Below are 19,079 nucleotides of genomic sequence, written 5' to 3'. Positions count from 1 at the left end.
TTTGGAGGAGAGTACAGCAGTGACCAGGAAAGCTTTCCTTCCTGGACTAAATGCCAGAAGAAGTAAATTGCAAGAAGAACGAGCACACAAAACCAATGATAGAGTAAGTAGCCGAAAATAAACAGGAAAAACACACCTGGAAGAGAATGCAAGACCCAGGCCAACAGAGTGAAACCAACCAGGTTGCCTGTTCAAGGCAGAGGAACTGGTGCAACAGATCCCATTCTGGGATCCCAGGGCAAAACCAGAGTACAGGTCCCACCCAGAACATGCTCACCAATTTGCCTTCTTCCCATAATGCCAAACGCTTGTCCTTTTAGTTGGGCGTGCTTGTTGACAAGGATGCCAAATGAGGCTAGAATGGGATCTCTGAGGCAGGCTTTCCCTAACCTCGTTGAGCTCCGTGACTAATGTTGTGGGCTATAAAAGCTCTTGCCTACACTTGAACTTCTGCAGATAATGCCAGTGCCTGTAGTGCAGATTAAACCTTTCGCTTAACTCAGGGAGCATTGCAATCTCCTCCTTTCCCATGACTAATCTGTTTAACTAATGAATTACTTTCTGGCTTCCATATTAGATTTCCAGTGCTTGCACATCATTAAGTAAGGGCTTGATAGAAACCCTTTTTTTAAAAAAAAAAGACCAATACAGGAGATTAGAAGGGGGCTCAGGTAGGATTAGCCGAGCCCCGCTCTGAGCCCCTTCCACCCCACCCCACCCCACCCCACCCCACCCCACCTCTCTTCCAATTGCTGGAAAGCCTTTAAAAGGGTTTCCAGTGTTGGGTGGGTGAGGAGTTGAATTAATGATATGGTTAAAAGAAGGGATGTATAGCTTTTAAGCACTGCTTAGCTCCCACCCACACCCCACAATCCCAGAGCATGTTAAAAAAAGAAAGAAAGAAAAGGAATTGGTGCAAGTTTAATCATTTGATCTAGCATTCAGGGAGACCCAGAGTTGCAGGTGGAATTCTCTTGGCACTGCCACTTTTTGGGGTTCAACGCTCCTTGCTACTTCTTGCTCTGGGAAAGAGAAAAGGAGGTGATTGTCCTGAATACAGTATCTGCTTTCCCCCCAGGTTGGCTTCTTGGGTTAATCGGCTGCTTCCTAGCACTCCCGTTCCTTTAACTTCCCTGAAGAACTCACTGTGTCCCTGCGGGGACTGCCCTGCTCCATTAAGGCAGACTTCCCAGCTGCTCTTAGGACCCACAGCAACTTATTGACGCTTTGCTCTTCCCATTTCTCAGCTTCACCAGGCAAAAAGCAATCTTATTTCAAGTGGCTTAAATGCCAGGCTGGATTAGATCAATTACCATCTCCCCCTGAACAGGAAGGAAGAGTCAGGAGAGCCATTTCAGATGCAGCTACCTGAAGCTTTTCTTTCTGGAGAACAGAGGCTAAGTGGATGAAATAGGGTTCTTTGCCACCAAACTGGTCCCCACCGATGGGGCAGAAGCAGAGAAAAAGGAAGGAGGGGAGACGGACTGCAGAAAGATCTCACAGAGGAGTGGTGGATCACTTCTTTGGGTAACAGTCAAGGGCAAATGAAAACCAAGGGTGGAGAGGTAATGCTCTACTTTTGGACTCTTCTCTATGAAATATTCGTGCTTGGTGCATTCTCTAATTCAGGGTTTCTCAACGTGGGTGCCTTTAAGGTACATGGACTTCAATGCACAGAGTTGAAGTCCACACACTTTAAAGTCACCAAGGTTGAGAAATGCAGCTCTAATTCAAGGGATGGAAAGTGAGGCAGAGATACATTTTAGGATTTTGGATTCTTCCATGAGATGGAAACCTGCTCCAGTCCATAAAATAGTGGTAGGATCCAAGGGCCACAGGTTAGTACCATAATCCTCCATCATCAGGTCATAACTTCTGTGCTTGGAGCTCCTGTTCTCTTGATTTAGCAACAATTCCCAGGATGGGTAGCCAGGTTTGCATATTCTGGCCTTGATCCAGCAGGAATGGAGGAACTCAACTGGGTTGATCAGAGGAGCAAGTATTTAGCTTGGCATGGGAGTATTCGCTGGTTGCAGTACTACCCCTGGGAAGTCAGGGGTGGCCATGGCTAAGATTCCTCCCCAGCTCTAGCTAGTATGCCAGCTGCAGCCTTTGGGAGAGAAAATGGCCATGATTCCTTCTCTTCCCTTCTTTTCTTTCACCACCTTTACCCAGAAATCCATCATGTCCATTTCTGAATATTTGCAGAATGCAATATGCATATGCATTAGTCTGCTTGCTGATTTTATTTATTTATTTATTTATTTATTTATTTATTTATTTGATTTCTATAGCCTCCCATCTCAGCAAGTGACTCTGGGCAGTGTACAATCATAAAAAAAATTAAACAATATATATATATATATATTGTGTGTGTGTGTATACAGAGAGAGAGAGAGAGAGAGAGAGAGAGTTTGAAAAAGGACATCTACAGACCAACATACGAGGGCTTTCTTTGGATCTGGGATCTGGGAAGATCTGGGGAGTGCAAATGCAAATCATTTTCTATTGAGAGTCACTAGGACCCAATTCCTCGGTTGCTGTTCTCCAGCTTTACAAGTGGCCTCTGAGATCCAAGATAATGTGAGAGGGAGAAAAACTCAGTTTGATCCAGGGAATGTAATAAAGATTTATCAAGGTCTGCGGGTTGTCCTTTTAAAAAACAAAATAAAAGGAAACCCAAATCCAACTGTTTTGGCCTTTGCAGGAAAGGAATTCCAGTCTATTTGCTTGCTGTTTTCTCTACCGTTTCCAAAAAGGAAAAAAAAAAAGCAGGGGAGGTAGGGGGGGAGGAATTCAGAGTAAAGTCTCGCTCTCTGCAGCATGCTGAGACAATAACTTTGGTCGACCCACAGAGAGATCAAAAGCCATTCTGGTTACAGTTGTTTACTCCTCCGACTTCCAGGGTGCTGGAGATGTTTAATCAAGCAGCAAGGCCCCGGAGATCTGTTTGGCCAAGCCGTGACTCATCCCGACTAATAGACTTTTATGGAGGTTCTTTCTGGCAAAGGCTGCTCGGTGGCTGGTGGGACAAGGAGGGGGGCCGGATGCCGTGCCAGAACAAAGGGTTCATTGGTTCAAGCAGCCCATCAATTAGAGAAGAGGCCGGGAAACGTTTGAAGAGGCAGCCGCCGGTGAATGAAGAGATGGGGGCAGAGGGGCAGAAAACCCATTGAGGTTCTTCGACCAGTTGAAAGCAAGGCCTGATCTCCAAATTGGAAGGAAGGAAGGAAGGAAGGAAGGAAGGAAGTTCAGTCCTAAGGTAATGTCAAGGATCTCATGATTAGGGCTGTATGAAGTTTTATTTGGGACAGTCCATTCCACAGCAATTCGCTTGAATCTCCACATCGAGTCACTGAATCGTATCTGATGCATTCAAAGTGTTTTGGTGAATTGAAAGACGTCTGCATCCAAGCAAAAACGGTTCTTTCTCCCATCACTTTGGAAAATGAAATCAACCTGATTTTCTGAATGGATCTGAATGCTCAGATGGATTATCTGAGTCAGATCAGAGCTGATCCTCCTGGCTCTAATGGAGAAGCAGGTTCAGGAAAGGGAATGCTATGTTGCAGAGGAAAAAAACCCGAGTTCCTGAGTGGCGGTGGTGAAGCCACACCACCACCTAGTAAGCTGCCTGACGTTGCCGAGGCAGGTGGAGAAACCTGTGGCGTGTCCTAACTTAAACTGTCAGCCTCGCAGGGCAAACCAGAGAGGAAACACGACCAGATGAGCTAATTCTGCTTGATTGTAAAGCTACATTGACAAAATCTTGCAAGTCTAAAGTACATTGCTCCCCACATCTCCTTTACAGCCCAAGAAACTAGGGAGGGTCCCTTCTGAGCCTCTTGCCCTGCCCACTATCCAGCTGTGGGCTAAGCCCTCTCTTATCTGACTGTTCCCTCGGCAGTGTCTCTTTGCCCATCTCCCAAGGTCTTTCCCACATGCCACTACATGAACGGTGGAAGGAAGGCCTTTGGACGGAAGTGGCCTGGCAGGCAAAGGCAGAGAATCCTGGGCCTGGCTTTCTGCAAAAGGGATGTTCCTTTCCATGCTGGCTGGAGACAATGGGATTTGCCCTCCAGTGCATCAGAAGGGAGTCAAGGCAGTTTTCACACAACTCAGGAAGAAAGAGAAAGTGTCACCTGCCGTAACCAGTTTAAGGAAATGTTGGCATCCCACCACGAATTCCAATATTCTGGTGGTCAGTTGCATCCTAGGTTGAGAATCTCAAGGCAGCTGCCACGAGAAGGAATTGTGTACTCCATAGAGCTCCCTATGATGGCTGGGGAATTCTGGGAGTTGAAATCCAGACATCTCAAAGTTGTGAAGGTTGAGAAACACTGAGATAAAGTAAAAATCAAATTTCCTTCGAGTTGAGCTGCTGTCTTCATGGACAGCTCCTTGTCATCTTCTTGACAACAGTGTGGACATTCTTCCAGGATGCTTTCCCAACTTCCCAGTCTAGCCCAAACCTTTGGAATTTCTGGTGGTCTCCCGTCCAAGTTCTAAGCAGGTACAGCCCTGCTTAGCTTCCAACTCCAGATAAAGTCAGCCCACTGCTGAGTCCTTGTATGAGCCAAAAGGGCCCATAGATGGACATTCCATCCTTGGTCTCAGTTTTCCAACTAAAATTTAACATCCCAAAGGTCCAGTTCTTATCATCTTCTCCTGCAAAGCTGGAGTGGTTCCCTGAATCACAGTATCTCTCTTACTTCTTTCAGCCTCCACCAGAATTTTTATTAGGGGCAAAGAAGCTGGTATGATCTGAGATATCCATTTGCAATTAATCTGAGCTGATAAGGTTGGGCTGGATGGATCTGGTTAGGGACTGCGTTAGCTTCCTCTGCCCTTGGACACCCTTCTCTGGAATGGCACCTGACTTCTCCTTTCACCCAAATCATCAATAAGTGTAGTCAGAACCCAAGGAGCAAACCTGCCATCTGCATCAGCAGATGCCATTCCCACAGAAGCCTGTGCCACCCTTGGGATCAAGTTATTGATAGAGCTGTCACTGCTCCTGAGCCACATCGTCCTTGGTCGATCATTCCAATCCATCACAATTGGATCAAAACTTAAAGGATGAAATTCAGGGCCAGGGTTTGCATTTCAAAACTGTGGGCTGCCAGGTACCTGCCAGTAAGATTCTCCATTTCTACCACCAGTTTCCCCTCCCTCTTTCAACCCATTTGCTGAATTAAATTAGAGGACATTAAATTACATTACATTAATTCGATTTAGGCACTGCCTGACTCTGAACTAACTCTGGGTGATGGACTATAAAACCATACAGAATAGAAAATGCAATTCAATGATTATGAAAGAAAGAGGGAAACGGAAGAATGTGGGACAGATTTCTCAGTCTGGAGGAAGGAGCAAGTGGGCTGTAAGGAAAGAATTGGCTTTCCGGGGCTTGGTGTCCCCAAAGACTTTGCTCACTCAGGGCTTGAGGGCAAACATCTCATTTTGAACTGCATCCCACGCCCCCCTCCCCAAAAGAAAAGGGGGAAAATGATGACAGCTGATCAGTTCAAATCCCTCATCTACCTCTGAGCTTGTGCAAAAGTTTTATGTTAGCCAGACACTCCGCCATGGGAGGCTGGCGCAGAAGCTGCTGTGGATCAACCCCAAAGCTCTTGAGGAATCCTGGCCACTGGCTACTTATCAGATCATTAACCTCACATGAAGCCAACAGGTGGGTGTTTGGGGGGGGTGTATAAAATTGTATTTTTTAAAAAATGGAAGACATAATCATGCCGAGAAAAAAAATGGCCACATTCATCCTGAAGTCCAAAATCAGCAACACGCATAAAACACACAGAGCTCCTGTCACAGCCACCAGCTTGACTTTTTGGATCCTACTTGGTGGACTTCCCTGGTTCTTGTTGCACCGACCAGAAAAAAAAGAACTGAACTGTGAATTGCACATGTGGGATGGCTGACATTTTAAAGCTGTTTCTTGCCATATAAGCATTATGCAGTGAATTTAACTCTGGCAAGATGACCTGCAATTGAGATGTTTGTTCCTTGGGATGTTAGAACATTTGATTAAAAAAAAAAACAGCAAAAGAGGGGATGTTGCTCAGATGATCGAAAGCTTTCTGAGTTTCACAAAATAACTATAGGTAGACCTCGACTTATGACCACAACTGGGACCAGAACTCCCATTGCTAAATGAGGTGGTTGTTAAATGAGTCACACCTGATATTATGACCTTTTTTGCCAAGGTCGTTAAGCAAATCACCATTGTTGTTATGTGAATCATGTGGTCATTAAGTGAATCTGACTCTCCCCATTCACTTTGCTTGTTGGAAGCCAGCTGGGAAGGTTGCAAATGGCGATCATGTGACCCTGGGACGCTGCAACTGTCATAAATACGTGCCAGCTGCCAAGTGCCTGAATTTTGATCATGTGACCACATGGATGCTGCGACGGTCATAAGTGTGAGGACCAGTCGCAAGTTATTTTTTTCAGCGCTGTCGTAACTTCGAACAGTTGCTAACTGAATGGTCGTAAGTCGAGGACTACCTGTATAGCACATCCACCTGGTTTCTTCTTCCCTTCCTGTTTCCTGAAGAGCAGCAGATGCAACCATAAATTTCACATCGAGTTTTTTAAAGCAAATCTTCCAGAAACAAAGGAGCGCAGGTGAAATGGCAGGATCGGGAGATGAATCAGCAGCCTTCACCATCTCCCTTCTGCCTTTGGGCTTAACCCCTGCCTGCTCTATCCACCATGCGGAGAAACACCGAGATCAGAAACTGGAGAAGCTTCCCATGGTAAAAGCCTGCCCCATAAACGGATATGAGAAACTAATCTCTCTAAAGAAGGGGAGGGAATCTTGAGTCTTCCCCAACCTCACCCCTCCCACATGGCCCCTCTAGCATTTCCAGTTGCAAGGAGCTGTCCTTCAACACATCTGGAAGGTGACAAGCTGAGGAAGCTGGGTTTAGACAACACATGGTCCCATGAAGCAGCTCCGACAGGGACAGACAATGGCACGTAAGTGCACAGAACTAAGGCAGGAGCGTCTTGGGTGGACTCACCTAGAAAGGCTCAGGGACTTTGTTAGAGAAGCAGCAACCACTAACTCCGGTGGGCCAAGGTCCTTGGATGCTGGCTTGTCAGGGGGGCGGGATGATAACTCTGATTTACACATTCCGTGCACTCCCCACACTAGCGTCTTTCAGATATTTTAGACCACAGCTCTCACCGTTACCTGTGGCCACACCTGGTCATCACCTGGTTTGAAAGACTACTCTAGCCACTTCCTCGCAGCGTCTTCTATCACGCAACAAGGAGGTGGACCCCGAATCTTCCAGGAGACCGTTTGGAAACCTCATGTGTGCCATCCAGAATGTCTCCCAAGCAGAAGACTGTGGATATCAGAAGGATGACACAACGCAACACAAAGAAACATCAAAGAAAGCGGCAACAGGGTGCTGCTGCTGTTCCCGTGAAGCAAGAGTGTGACCCCCGCTAGCCAAAGACTGAGGGGATAAATGATGTTGCTGTAATGTAAAAGCAGGAGGGGGGGTTCCTTCTACACAAGAAAAGCCGGAGGGCTTTGTCATCCCTTCAGCTCTCAATTTGTCCTCGTCAAGCAAAGACTACCGCCTGCCTCTAGCTTCATCCCGGATTTGAGATCAGAAGGTGCTTTGGATCCTAGCTCTGCTAACGACAGCCCTGGTTTCCTTGCACACTCAGCCTCCAGCAGCCCAGCCACAAGAGGAAATCCCTCTGGATCATGCTCTGATCTCAAGCGAGGAAGCCCTTTGAAGGCAGCTGGGCCGTGCTTGTTGATGGCCAGGTAGCTGGCCAGCTAAGCTAGGATTCCCTCTGCCGTGGGTGTCTGGGAACATCTTTGCTTAACGTCCAGCCCCTTCCATTGCATCAGGACAGCTTGGTGGCTGGCGACAGGCTTCTGTGGCTTTATCATCCTGAAGGGAATGGGGGACATTGCAAAGGCCCACCAGGAAGGAATTGAGGTTGGCCATAACAGCCTGGGGATTCGGGCTCAGTTAAAAGGGGTTCTGAGTTTTCAGAAATGTCCCGCTGCCTTCCAGGGAGCTGCTGGTTCCATATATGTGCCAGTCCCTCTTCTAATTTTAGCCCCCATCAACCCTATGAGGTAGGGTAATCTGTGAGATAGGAGACTGGCGCAGCCTCATCCAGCCAGCTTCTGCAGATAAGGGTGAACCACCCAGGGCCTCCTCAGTCCCAGCTCACCACTCTAACTTCCTCCCTTCTTGCCTAGGCCCATGGCTCCCTTGCTTTCCCTGTCCCCAGCTGGCTTTGCCTTCAGTGAGGTCGTCAGGGGTCCCAAACTGGCTGTCTGCGGAAGACAGTGATAGCCTATCATTCACTGAACGGGCCCTGATTGGCTGGGCCCATCCTTGCATCTCATCCAGGAGAGATAAGGAAGCTGGAAGCAGAGGGGAAGATACTGATACTTGGCCTGGAAGAACAAAGGGAGCGAGGAACGGAGGGAGATGTCACATCAAGTGAATTCCAACTCTCTCCCCAGAACTCCAGACAAAAAGAAGGGCAGCTTTGTCCTGCCACAATGACCCAGCTGCACTTCAGGGATGACTCATCCACTTCCAGCCAACTGTCCTTCACTGGAAGTAGGCAGCTGGGACACGATGTCCTCACCTTATAGAAATGCACTTTGATACCACAGTGTTCTTGCTCTTAGTGTGAACAGCGTGGACTTCTCTCCCCCTGGGACATTTAAAAAGATGAAGATCTTCTCAAGCCCAGGAAAAGCAAATGATTTATTTTCCTCCAGGAGAGATTATGAGAGGTTCTTCTGAACACGTGGCTGTGTCTTCACACAGCCCTGAGGTGGAGAAGCCAATCGAAGGACAGACTGCATGATCAAACTCTGGTTAGCTTAATATTCCTGAGATCCACTGGAACTATTTCCAAGCCCCACATTTTTCTTAGGCCAGGCACCCCTCAAAACTAGCATCTGGGGGCAGGGGAATCAACGTAATCCAGAACCAGAGGACTGCTTCAGGTTGGGTTTGCATGTCATGCTAGCCATGTTTTGCCAAACAGACCACAGTCAGCTGGGTTCCCACCACACGCAAAGCCAAAAATAAGCCAACGCATGATGAGTAATGTGTTAGGGGAGCCCACATATGGTTGGGTTCAACTGAGGTTGTTATTCTTGAAACCGCCATCACCAACACAACCAAGGAACGTGAGAAGGCTTCAGCCTTTCCAGTCCGAGTGCCCCACCCTTGCAAAGATGCGTCGCCCTAGGGATCCTTCTCTTAAGCCAGACTAAGCATGTACGTGTTCTTTAAGCGTGATATCAGACAATGTCCTCTCCTGAGTTTGACTGGCTAAGCCAACGTGCCCCCTTACCTGTTCATGATACTCAATGCCCATGCTCAGCGTATTGATGAGGATGGCAATCATGATCCCGCGGTTGAAATACTTGCTCTCCACGATCCTCTTCAGCTTGTTGCCAAATGCCTTCCAGAGTCTGGTTATTTTGTTCCTCTCCTTGGGTGGTTTCCTTTTCTTCTTTTTCTTGTTCCTCTGCTGCTGGATCTGGTCCCGTAAGTCCCCATGTTTTACATCTTGAGTGAACTCGTAGACCCCGGTGTTGTCGTCTCCTGACCCGTAGCTGTCTGCCTCGCTGAACTCAAACTCGGGATCCTCCAGCATGCTGGCGCAGAATGGGCAGTTTTGCAGCTCACAGCTCAAGTTGTCGGCTTGCGGGCCGGGCAGTGGACAGGGCACATTCAAGCCAGACAAAATGCTAGAGGTCCGGCAGAGGCCTGCAATGGAAGGAGAACTGTATGAACTCGAAACCTGTAGGTCCCACAGAAACCAAAGTGCAGGGACAAAGAAGTCTGCAAGGATGGCCACCAATTTAGCAAGCATGGGGGAGCAACCCTATGAAGTGCCTTATTTCATTTAGGTGGAATTTAAATTTAAACAAAATGGCGTCTACTCTGGGGAGTCTGGTCCCTGGCATCCTACTCAGGGCCATTCTTCTCATGGCCAAGGCCATGAGAACTGGGAGGCAGAACATGATGTCATCTTGTTTGGATGACTGTGGATGTTAGTGACTTTCAGATGTTTGGAGAAAGGCTACTAGTAGCTCCAGATTCAGGGGTGATCTGGGGCGGTGGGATTTAGCCTGGGCAAAACCTTCATCTGTACCAGCAGAGATCTTCTTCTGTGCTTTCGCTCCTAACGCCTTTTGGTTTCTGTTCTAGATGCTGAGTCTGAACTAGGTCACTGAAACCGGTTTTCTTACCACGTTCTCCCACTAAATGGTGGAGCTTCCCGTAGCAATCCGCATTCAGATGGACTGGGCTGCTGACCATGGCCATGGGAGAGGTCCCCCCACTGCCTCCATTTTTCTTCCCTTTGGACAAGGGGGTGACGCTGGCTTTGTTTGCCGGAGAAGGCAAGATGGTGGGGTAGTTCATGCTGCCATGATTGGCACTGGAAGACTTGCATTTCACCGAGGTTCCTTCCACATGGCAGTCAGCATGGTAAATACTGTGGATGGACTCTGTATCTGCAGCTCCACCACTCGGGTGGTTGGGAGAAGATGGAGGAAGCATCAGCTGGCTCCTGGGTTTCATGACGTCCAACTCCAGATCACAAATCTCTGGGCTGGACCGTGGCCCTTGGGGGCTCCCGTTGCTGATGTGGTAGTGGTGATGGTGGTGGTGATGGTGGTGATGGATCAAGTGGTGGATGGAAGTGATGCGCCGCTTGCCACTCTGGTGGTGGCCTTGCCCATTGTCTCCACCACTGTTGGGGTTGACTTTTTTCCGCCGCTTGTTCTGCCAGTGGTTGTAGAGGCGCAATGTCCGCCGTTTGACTTTCCTGAAAATGTGGCAGATGTATTTGAGGAGCTCTTCGTAGCAGCTCCCCGGCTCAGAGAAGCTGGCGATTGTGCTGTCATTGGAGAGGTAGCGGGCTCGCTGCTCTTGCATCAGCTGGTTCTCCCGCTGTTTGGTTTCAGAAAACTGTGTTGCTATCACAACCAGGCACAAGTTAATCATGAAGAAAGAACCAACCTGTGGGAGCCAAAAGAAGACTGGTCACTTGAAGGTCAAGGCGATTGGCCATGCTCACCCCACACCCACCACAGGCTGGTGGAAGACAAATGGCTGCACTGGCACACCATGCCCAGCTTGGCTAGGGTTAACCTTGGTCAGTTCCTCATGGCTGAGTGTGTTGGGCTGACCTGACAGGAACTGTGCAAACAAGGAAATAGAGTGGTCCAAGGAAAGCATCTTGCCTGAACTCAACCAGTGTAGGCATGACAGTGGCATTCTTTGACTTTCTTTTCTTTTCTTTCTGCTGAAATGGAGATTTTAAAGGTGGTCAACTGCTAATACTCTGGAAAGAACCACTAGTATAGTGATACCTTGACTCTCCCTTTCAATATTTTTTTTAAAAAAAGAAACAGAAATGTGTTCAGGACCAATGGAACTTTGAGGAGGTCTTGATCTCTTTCTTCTTGCTTTGGACTTAGAAGACCCAGGAATGTTAAAAGCTGGTAGTCAGCAGAAAAGGGCCATCAGCAGGGGGCAGATGTAAAATAGGAGTGGGGCTTCAATCATATGGTCACTGACTTTTCTGACACCCCAGGCCCCCTCAATTAGCCTGAAATCAGCCCCCCAATTGGCTCCCATTCCTACCCTTAATATATCCCAGAAGGCAAATAAATGTGGTCTCCCCATTCCCACAATGTCACTCTATCACCAGATGAAGATCTCCTGTGCATCTTGGTGGTCGTCCTCAGAACGTGCTCCATTTTCTTTTGGAACACAGTCTCCAAATAGGGTCTGGCCAGGGCAGAACTAGAGCTAAAGCTGGCCACCCAGCGAAAATAGGCCCTTTTCTGGACAAAAAGGCTGTACTTTACTGCTGGGATATTTTGGGCCAAGAGAAGTTGAAGGTGCTGCCAAGAAAGTCCCGTCTGCCTTTCTCTTTCCCTCTGTTGTTATCCCTCTGATGTGAAAGAGCTTCCTCTTAGCTTCTTAACGTAAACCATGGGGATGGGTAGCTTAATGCAGACATAAAAGGGGGACTCACTGCTAGTGGAAGTTGTTAATGGCCCAGCTGGCAGGTTTTACATGGGCTGGGGCTTTGGATGTGCTTCAAACAAGCTGCTACCACTCAAAGTGCTGAGATTAGATTTTCAGGCATCACAACATTCATCTGTTGAGGACTGAATTGCACATATCTTGGTTGTGGGAAATGGGGTTTCTGAATTGCGGGGTGGGCTAGTGGTGAGTACATTTAGACTTGTGAGCGGGCTGGAGATTTCCACAGCTATGGCGGAGGCTATGAGGAGATCACCTGCCTGGCCATCGACAGATGATGGTAAAAAAACATGAGATGGGGGCTGTGATTGTACAGTCATAGCCATCATCCTGAATTTTTGGACCCCCCCCAAGCCTTGCAGATGCCCTTGCCTCAAAGGATACTTTGCATGGCCATGTGTCATCGTGCTGAGGTCCCCTTAAGAACCCTGAGAGGCCCTCCAGCCACCTGTACCTCCCCATACTTACTATTATAAGTAGTATAAAATATATAAAATTGTAAAAAGAGTGTGCGTCCATAACATAATACATGATGTCAACCCATCCTTCCAGGGTTATCACCTGTAGGGGAAGCAGAGATGAGAGAAATGCATAAGAGCATCATCAGGAACAAGTGAAGAAGCAGAAAACCTGGGGGGTACATGGATATTCTCCCCCTCTCAGTCTGAAAAAAAGCTTTTCTGGATCTCTCTCCTTTTTGTTCTCTCAGCCTCACTCTCCTTCCTCCCCCCCATCCCCCACCCCCCCACATTTATTCAGCTCACACAGAGTCCTTGTGAGCACCCATGGCCTGGAGAACACAATGAACAGCAACTGTATCACCCTAAAGTAAAAGAAAACAGAGGTTTGCAGAAGGTGGATCTGTGGATCATTGCTTCCTACGCTGTGCATTCATTCCCGGTTTTTGTTTTGATGGGCATTTGAGCTGGCAGAAGAGGCTGAAGGGGAATGAAAGGAACAGGATCTTTCTGGTTGGTCATTCCCAGCGCCTTCTGCTGGATCAATTGACTTTCCATGTATGGATATAATTAGGCAGTCCGTTTACTGCAATAATTGCCAACTTCATTCCCTATCCAACTGTGCCTCTCCAGCAGAATGAAGCCCCGTCCATTCCCAGCCCTAATAAGCTGAGAATTTAAGTTTTTCCAAAAGAAAAGTGAGGAAGCGGAAGGTTCATTAAGATTCCATGACATGTTGGCAGATGGGTTAAAGATGGCCCTTTGCTCACGGGTTGATACGGCATCTTTAGCACATTTTAGATTTTTATTGTCTATTCATATTTATGGTATTTATAATTGTATTGAATTTTATATTTTGCTTTTATTGTAAACCACCTGGAGTCCATCCTTTGCGGGGAGATGGGCGGTGATAAAATTTGATCAATTAATTAATTAAATAATCAAATAAATAAATAAATAAATAGTCTCCCTACAGCATCATGAAGCCAGAAGCGCTCCAGCAGCAGGATCCATCAGGGACTTCCAATGCTGCTGGGCAAATTGATCTCCACCTCCTGCCTTCCATGGAATTTATCTGCTCTAGCAAACTATATTTTCCCCCCTGCAAAACTCCAAGCTCTGCAGTTTAATTGGATACCCCATTCACTGCTGATCCGAGGCAGTAAGAGCCCAAACAGATTATCCAAGTTGGTGCCAACTTGACGAAGAAATATATAAAGATTAACATCAAAGTCTCTTAATGGCTAGTTAGGCCTGCATGCATGTGCATGTGTGAGTGCATGCGCAGACCCACACACAAACACAGAGCCATGGCTGGTTTGTTAAGATTTGTTGAAGCCTGCAGGAATGGTCTTTCTCTGTTGGATGGTCATTGCAATGAAAGCTCCTATGTTACCCCAGATTTGCCCCCCATTTTCTTCCAGGGCAGGGTTCTCTTAATTTTGATGGAAATCAGAACTTGGCAGAAATGAACTAAAAACGACAACTATATGGTAGGACCTTCAGGTCAACTTTTTTGGAAGCTGGACCATGATATATTTCCATTTTAAATGCTTCCACGTGTCAGAACCAACCTGTGTGAAGAAAGGCAACGGATCAGGGAGGCCCAAGCTGGAATGAAGTTGTCCTAGCTTTCTACATGCAAGGCCTGATGTGTAAAAGCAGAAGCTTTCTAGCGTGCAATCCACATAGTCCCAGGATGGTCGTAATATGCTTTTTTCCCCCCTTTTCTTTTCTGAGCGGATAGTTTGCCTTCCACAAAGCCCAATCCAGTTCTGATTTCAGTTGCTGAGCCCACAGATGGCCTTAAATACACCGTGAAGGCTTTCTTTTCAGCTGTCTATGCAACCCGCTCCAGCAGCATGCATTAAAGTTGCATAATTGTCCTTGCTGCTGCCACCGTTAAATGTTTGAACAAGGGGAAGGATGTTTTAATTACATGGCAAAGCAACGGCACACCACTCGAGCTCCCCATCTTGTTTTTGCTACAGAAGTAAAGAACCAAAGACTTAATTAACACAGTGAGAAGCGAGGTGTGCTGGAACCTGCAAGCAGGCGTTGGGGTGAAAGAGTCAAGATGGAGGCCACGATGGCGCATGTGCAATGCACATAAATAGAGGCAGGGCAGCATTGTGGCCACCATCGTGACTTTTTCCATCGCACCTTGCAGACGCCCCTGCTCACAAGCAACGGCGAAAGTCACCCAGTAACACAAGACTTGCGCTGATGCACAGTCTGGCTGCACAGAGCCTGCGCCACCACCACCATGGTCCAACCAACAAGAGGGAGTGAGAGAATGCCAGGTGGTCTTTCTTGTAGACACCTTTGGGGCAGGAAATTGGAGGCCCCAGCCAACCTTGGAGGATCTTGAGAACCTCAGCTGGATTAGGCCTGGAGGAGTCTCAGCAGACAGTAGCGCTTGGCTGACCTAAATTGGGCTGAGAAGCTAATCGTGGGCTTCTTCAGTCGAGTTGTCACTCCTTGGCCGAGTGTGGAGATGGAGCAGGACTTCAGGATTTTAAAACAGCTACATACATGACTCTTAAGCCACGTGCGAAGCGAAGCATTTTCCTGGCACTACAGCCGCTAAGTGAACCACACAGTCATTAAGTAAATCATGTGGTTCCCCATTGATTTTGCTTGCCGGACGCCGGCTGGGAAGATCAAAAATGGTGATCATGTGACCATGGGACACTGCGACGGTCATAACTGTGAACCAGTTGCCAAGCGTCCAAATCGTAATCGTGTGGCCGCAGGGATGCTACGATGGTCATAAATGTGAGGACCGGCTGTAAGTTGGTTTTCCAGCACTGTTGTAAGTCTGAACCATTGCTAAACATACAGGACTACCTGTACGCCCGTTGTTTTTTGCTTGTGGGCTTTCCCGGAAGCATCTGGTTAGCCAGGGTTGGAAACAAGATGCTGGGTTATTTCGTTATTTTCATTTATTCACGGCCTGATCCATCAGACCCCTCCTGATAACCCAGCCCCATTAACATGCCCCCCCCCCCCAAATAGCAGAGCCCTGTATGCTTTCGTGGAAGTCAGTCCGAGTGAATCCAATCCCCTCTTGGACAGGGAGGCTGATCCAAAATAGTGTCTCCAGGCACACCTAATAACGTGAGTTTTAAAAGAGAGGAGGCATGGGAGTGGCGTGCGGGAGGGAGAAGAGGCTGAAAAGTGCCTTGATCCCATCAAAGTCTTTCTGGCCTGCTGCAAAAGGAACAGGAGGGAAAACCCCAGCCGGCTGCCCGTCTCCTGTCTCGGCGCCTCAACTGCATTTGAATCAGCTGGCCAGCCGCGAAGGGTCTTCTTCATCTGCATAGCTGTGCTGGGACCCCAGAGCTGGGAAGAAGCATCTTGCGAGGAAAACCGACACACACGTCTCGGCCCCACGCCGGGGTTCTCCTTCTGCCACCATCCCTCGTCTTCCTAGGATGGGCTTCTCGGCACCCTGCTGGAACAGCTGCAGGAACAGGCGTCTGCCTCTCTCCAGGCGCTCTGATGGAGAGTGGGTTGAGCTGAGGGACCCCCAATATATTAAACAGACCTCTTCTGTGAACATTTCCTTGTGGGAAGGAAGCCTCTGAACAGAAATCAGAGGGAGCCAGTAAGTGGGAGTAAGCCAGTATTTAGGGGTTCCTCCCCCTTTTTCCTTCCTGGCTGGGGCTCACATGCTGTTCTGCCCCATTGCAGGAAAGCAGCCAGAGAGAGAGAGAGAGAGAGAATCGGGTTTGCAAGACCTGAAATTCCGCTTCATGGTGGACCTGGTGACGCTAACTGAGATCCAACCTAGACCTTGTTTCAGCTCCTGCTGGAACGTGATTTATCGGCTTTGTTCACACAGCACGCTTTGCAGGTCAGGCCAAGATGAAGCCGTTGCACTTGCACAAAATGCTCGGCTCTGTGGCTGTTAATCTGGTTTGGGTTTTTTTTTTTAATGGCTTAGCCTGTTGCTGGTTAGTTTGGGGTGTGGTGCAAATCCTGCTGAACAGGTGCAGCAATTGAGCTGGTCAGAGGTTTTCAAATTGTGCAGTACTCTGACCTCCTAAAACGATGCATGGATTTGTGTGATCCTCTCATGGATAAAACTAATTGTTCCATTGTTTATGGGGGGGGGCAACTTTTCATTTTGCCCTGAGAAAGCAATTCCCCTTAGAACGGGGTCCCTCCGCCTTGGCAACTGGAAGCTGTGCAGACTTCAACTCCCACAATTCCCCAGCCAGCAAAGCAAAGTTGAAGTCCGCACAGCTTACAGCTGCCAAGGCGGAGGGACCCTGCCTTAGAAGATTGGCAACTTTCTCCTGCAGGATGTGCCGAATTAACTCCCAGCCCGGCCCTGGAGTCAAGAAAGGAAACTCTCTGCTCTGGGAGACAGGAAAGAATCTGAGACCTTGAGAGCCCAGGGGGAAACGGCCTGCTGCCCATCGCAGCCTGGGGAGAGACATTGGGCGGAGAAGACACTGTGGAGGATGGGTGGAGGTGGGGGGAATAGGGGGAATGTGGTCGAAGACAACAGAAAGGAAAAAGGAAACAGAGAAAAAACTGGTGGGGGAAAGGCCGAGCCAACTGCGGGAGGTGATAAAGGTGAACAGAAAGATTTCAGAGCTGGTCATCAACAATGTCTCTGGAACATCTATGGAGTGTCAAGAGCTCCACCATGATGAGAAAGGGGGAGAGTCTGTTCCTAGCCTATTGCCCCTCTTTCAGGTCCCCCTGGATTCACCGGCTCAAAAGGCTTCTGTTGTCCTCCCGGGCATGATCTCAGCAGTTCCTTTCAGCAAACAGCAGCTGAGCCGCAGACGGACCTGCCACGATCCTTCTGCAATTTGCAGGGGAGTCTCTGGGCTGTCACTTCCGTTCACTCCTGGCCACAGAGTGTCGTTTTGGAACGGGCCCTGAGCACACCTATTCCAGATATCTTGGGCTCCTAGATTTCTCAGGCTGGGGAAGCAGAGTCTGTCCCCCCTTGCCCAATTTCATTAAAAAAACAAAACAAAACAAAACTCTGACCTCTTTGGCTGCACCCCAAATTCAGTTTGGGAAAACTAAAACAATTTTGGGGGGGAAAAAACCTCATAGAAAGTAGAATCTTTTCTCCTCTCCCTCTCTTTCTCTCTCCCCAACCCTCTGTATTTAGCAATTCCAGAGATAAGTATATTTAAAAAGTTAAGAAATTGCCAGTGATGTAAGTGTCTAAGAATCTGGCAAAAAAACCAAGATGAGGATTCAGAAAGTCTGGTTCATGAGAGTGATCCACTTAGTGTTTTCACCATTAGCTCTGATGCTTTTCCAGATGTGATGGAACAACAGTTCCATCAGCCCCAGCCAGCATGACCATAGGAATTTGGGGGATGGTAGCCCAACAACAGTGGCCAAGGGATTGAAAAAAAATCACTTTATATTCCAGTGCAAAGGGGGGGGAAAGGGCAATATAGTACTAAAGATTGCTCAAGTTATAGAATTATTGCCCTTAACTTACATGCTAGTGAGATAATGCTCAGAAATTTGCAATCCAGACATCAACAATCTAGTGGTAGTCCTCGCTTAACAATCATTTGTTTAGTGATGGTTTGGACTTACAACAGCGCTGGGAAAAACCGACTTATGACCAGTCCTCATGCTTATGACTGTTGCTGTGTCCCCATGGTCACGTGATCACTATTTGTGACCTTTCTGGCCAGCTTCTGGCAAGCAAAATCAATGGGGAACTGTGTGATTCGCTTAACAACCACATGGTTTGCTTAATATCTGTGGTGATTTGCTTAACGACTGCTGCAAAAAAGGTTGTAAAATCGGATCGGATTCGCTTAATGACCGCTTCGCTTAGCAACCAAATTTCTGGTCCCAATTGTGGTCGTTAAGCGAGGACTACCTGTATAGAACAAGAACTTCCAGATGTACAACTGAATTAAGAGAGGCAGAGGCACCTGAGATCATGCAGTGAACATTCAGAAGATAACGAAGAAGGCAAGGGAGTTCCAAAAAGACATGTTTTTATTTTATTGTTTGTAAAAAGGCTTTTGACTACAGAAACTACTACAGAGTGTCGATAGCCCTTAAAAATTTGGGTGCACGAGGATGCCTCATCTGCCTCTAGAAGAATTGGTATGATGTTCAGGAAACAACTGTTGGAATGAAATATGCAGCAACTAAATATTCAGAATTCAGAAATGAGTACACCAGTGTTGTCTGGGGTCACCTTATTTATTTAACATGTGCAGAATTGATCATGTTGTAGTAGAAGAAATAGATGTTGGAATTAAATGATCAGTCATCTCCAATATGCTGATGATACAACTTTGATGGCTGGAAGCAAGAAAGACTTAAGGAATTTGTTGGAGGGGAAAAGAAAAGAGTGCAAAAGCTGGTCTTTTTCTCCATATTATAAAGCTAAGGTCATATGTTAACATGCAAATAGTAAGTAAGTGGTTTATTGAATAAGTCTGCAGACCACTTCAAGAACATGAGGTTGAGAAAGATTAAACAGTAACAGACTTCATCTTCCTAGGTCCCAAAATCTATAGGGAAGGTG

At 47.6% G+C, this 19,079-nt stretch overlaps 1 protein-coding gene across 1 annotated transcript in view; it reads right to left on the bottom strand.

The window, feature by feature from the left end:
- Window positions 1–19,079, bottom strand: part of CACNA1H (calcium voltage-gated channel subunit alpha1 H) — an 83,965-nt gene that overhangs the window by 44,937 nt on the left and 19,949 nt on the right. The window contains exons 6-8 of the mRNA XM_063315006.1: window positions 12,555–12,647; window positions 10,277–11,051; window positions 9,373–9,791 (exon numbers count right to left, since the gene is read on the bottom strand). Of these exons, the coding sequence (XP_063171076.1) occupies window positions 9,373–9,791; window positions 10,277–11,051; window positions 12,555–12,647 (1,287 nt within the window). The remainder of the gene's footprint in view (window positions 1–9,372; window positions 9,792–10,276; window positions 11,052–12,554; window positions 12,648–19,079) is intronic.

Source organism: Candoia aspera, chromosome 14 (assembly GCF_035149785.1).
Source record: "Candoia aspera isolate rCanAsp1 chromosome 14, rCanAsp1.hap2, whole genome shotgun sequence".
In the NCBI taxonomy this organism is placed as follows: domain Eukaryota; kingdom Metazoa; phylum Chordata; class Lepidosauria; order Squamata; family Boidae; genus Candoia; species Candoia aspera.
Note: the sequence above shows the minus strand (reverse complement) of the source record. Positions and strands in the feature narration are given on the sequence as shown.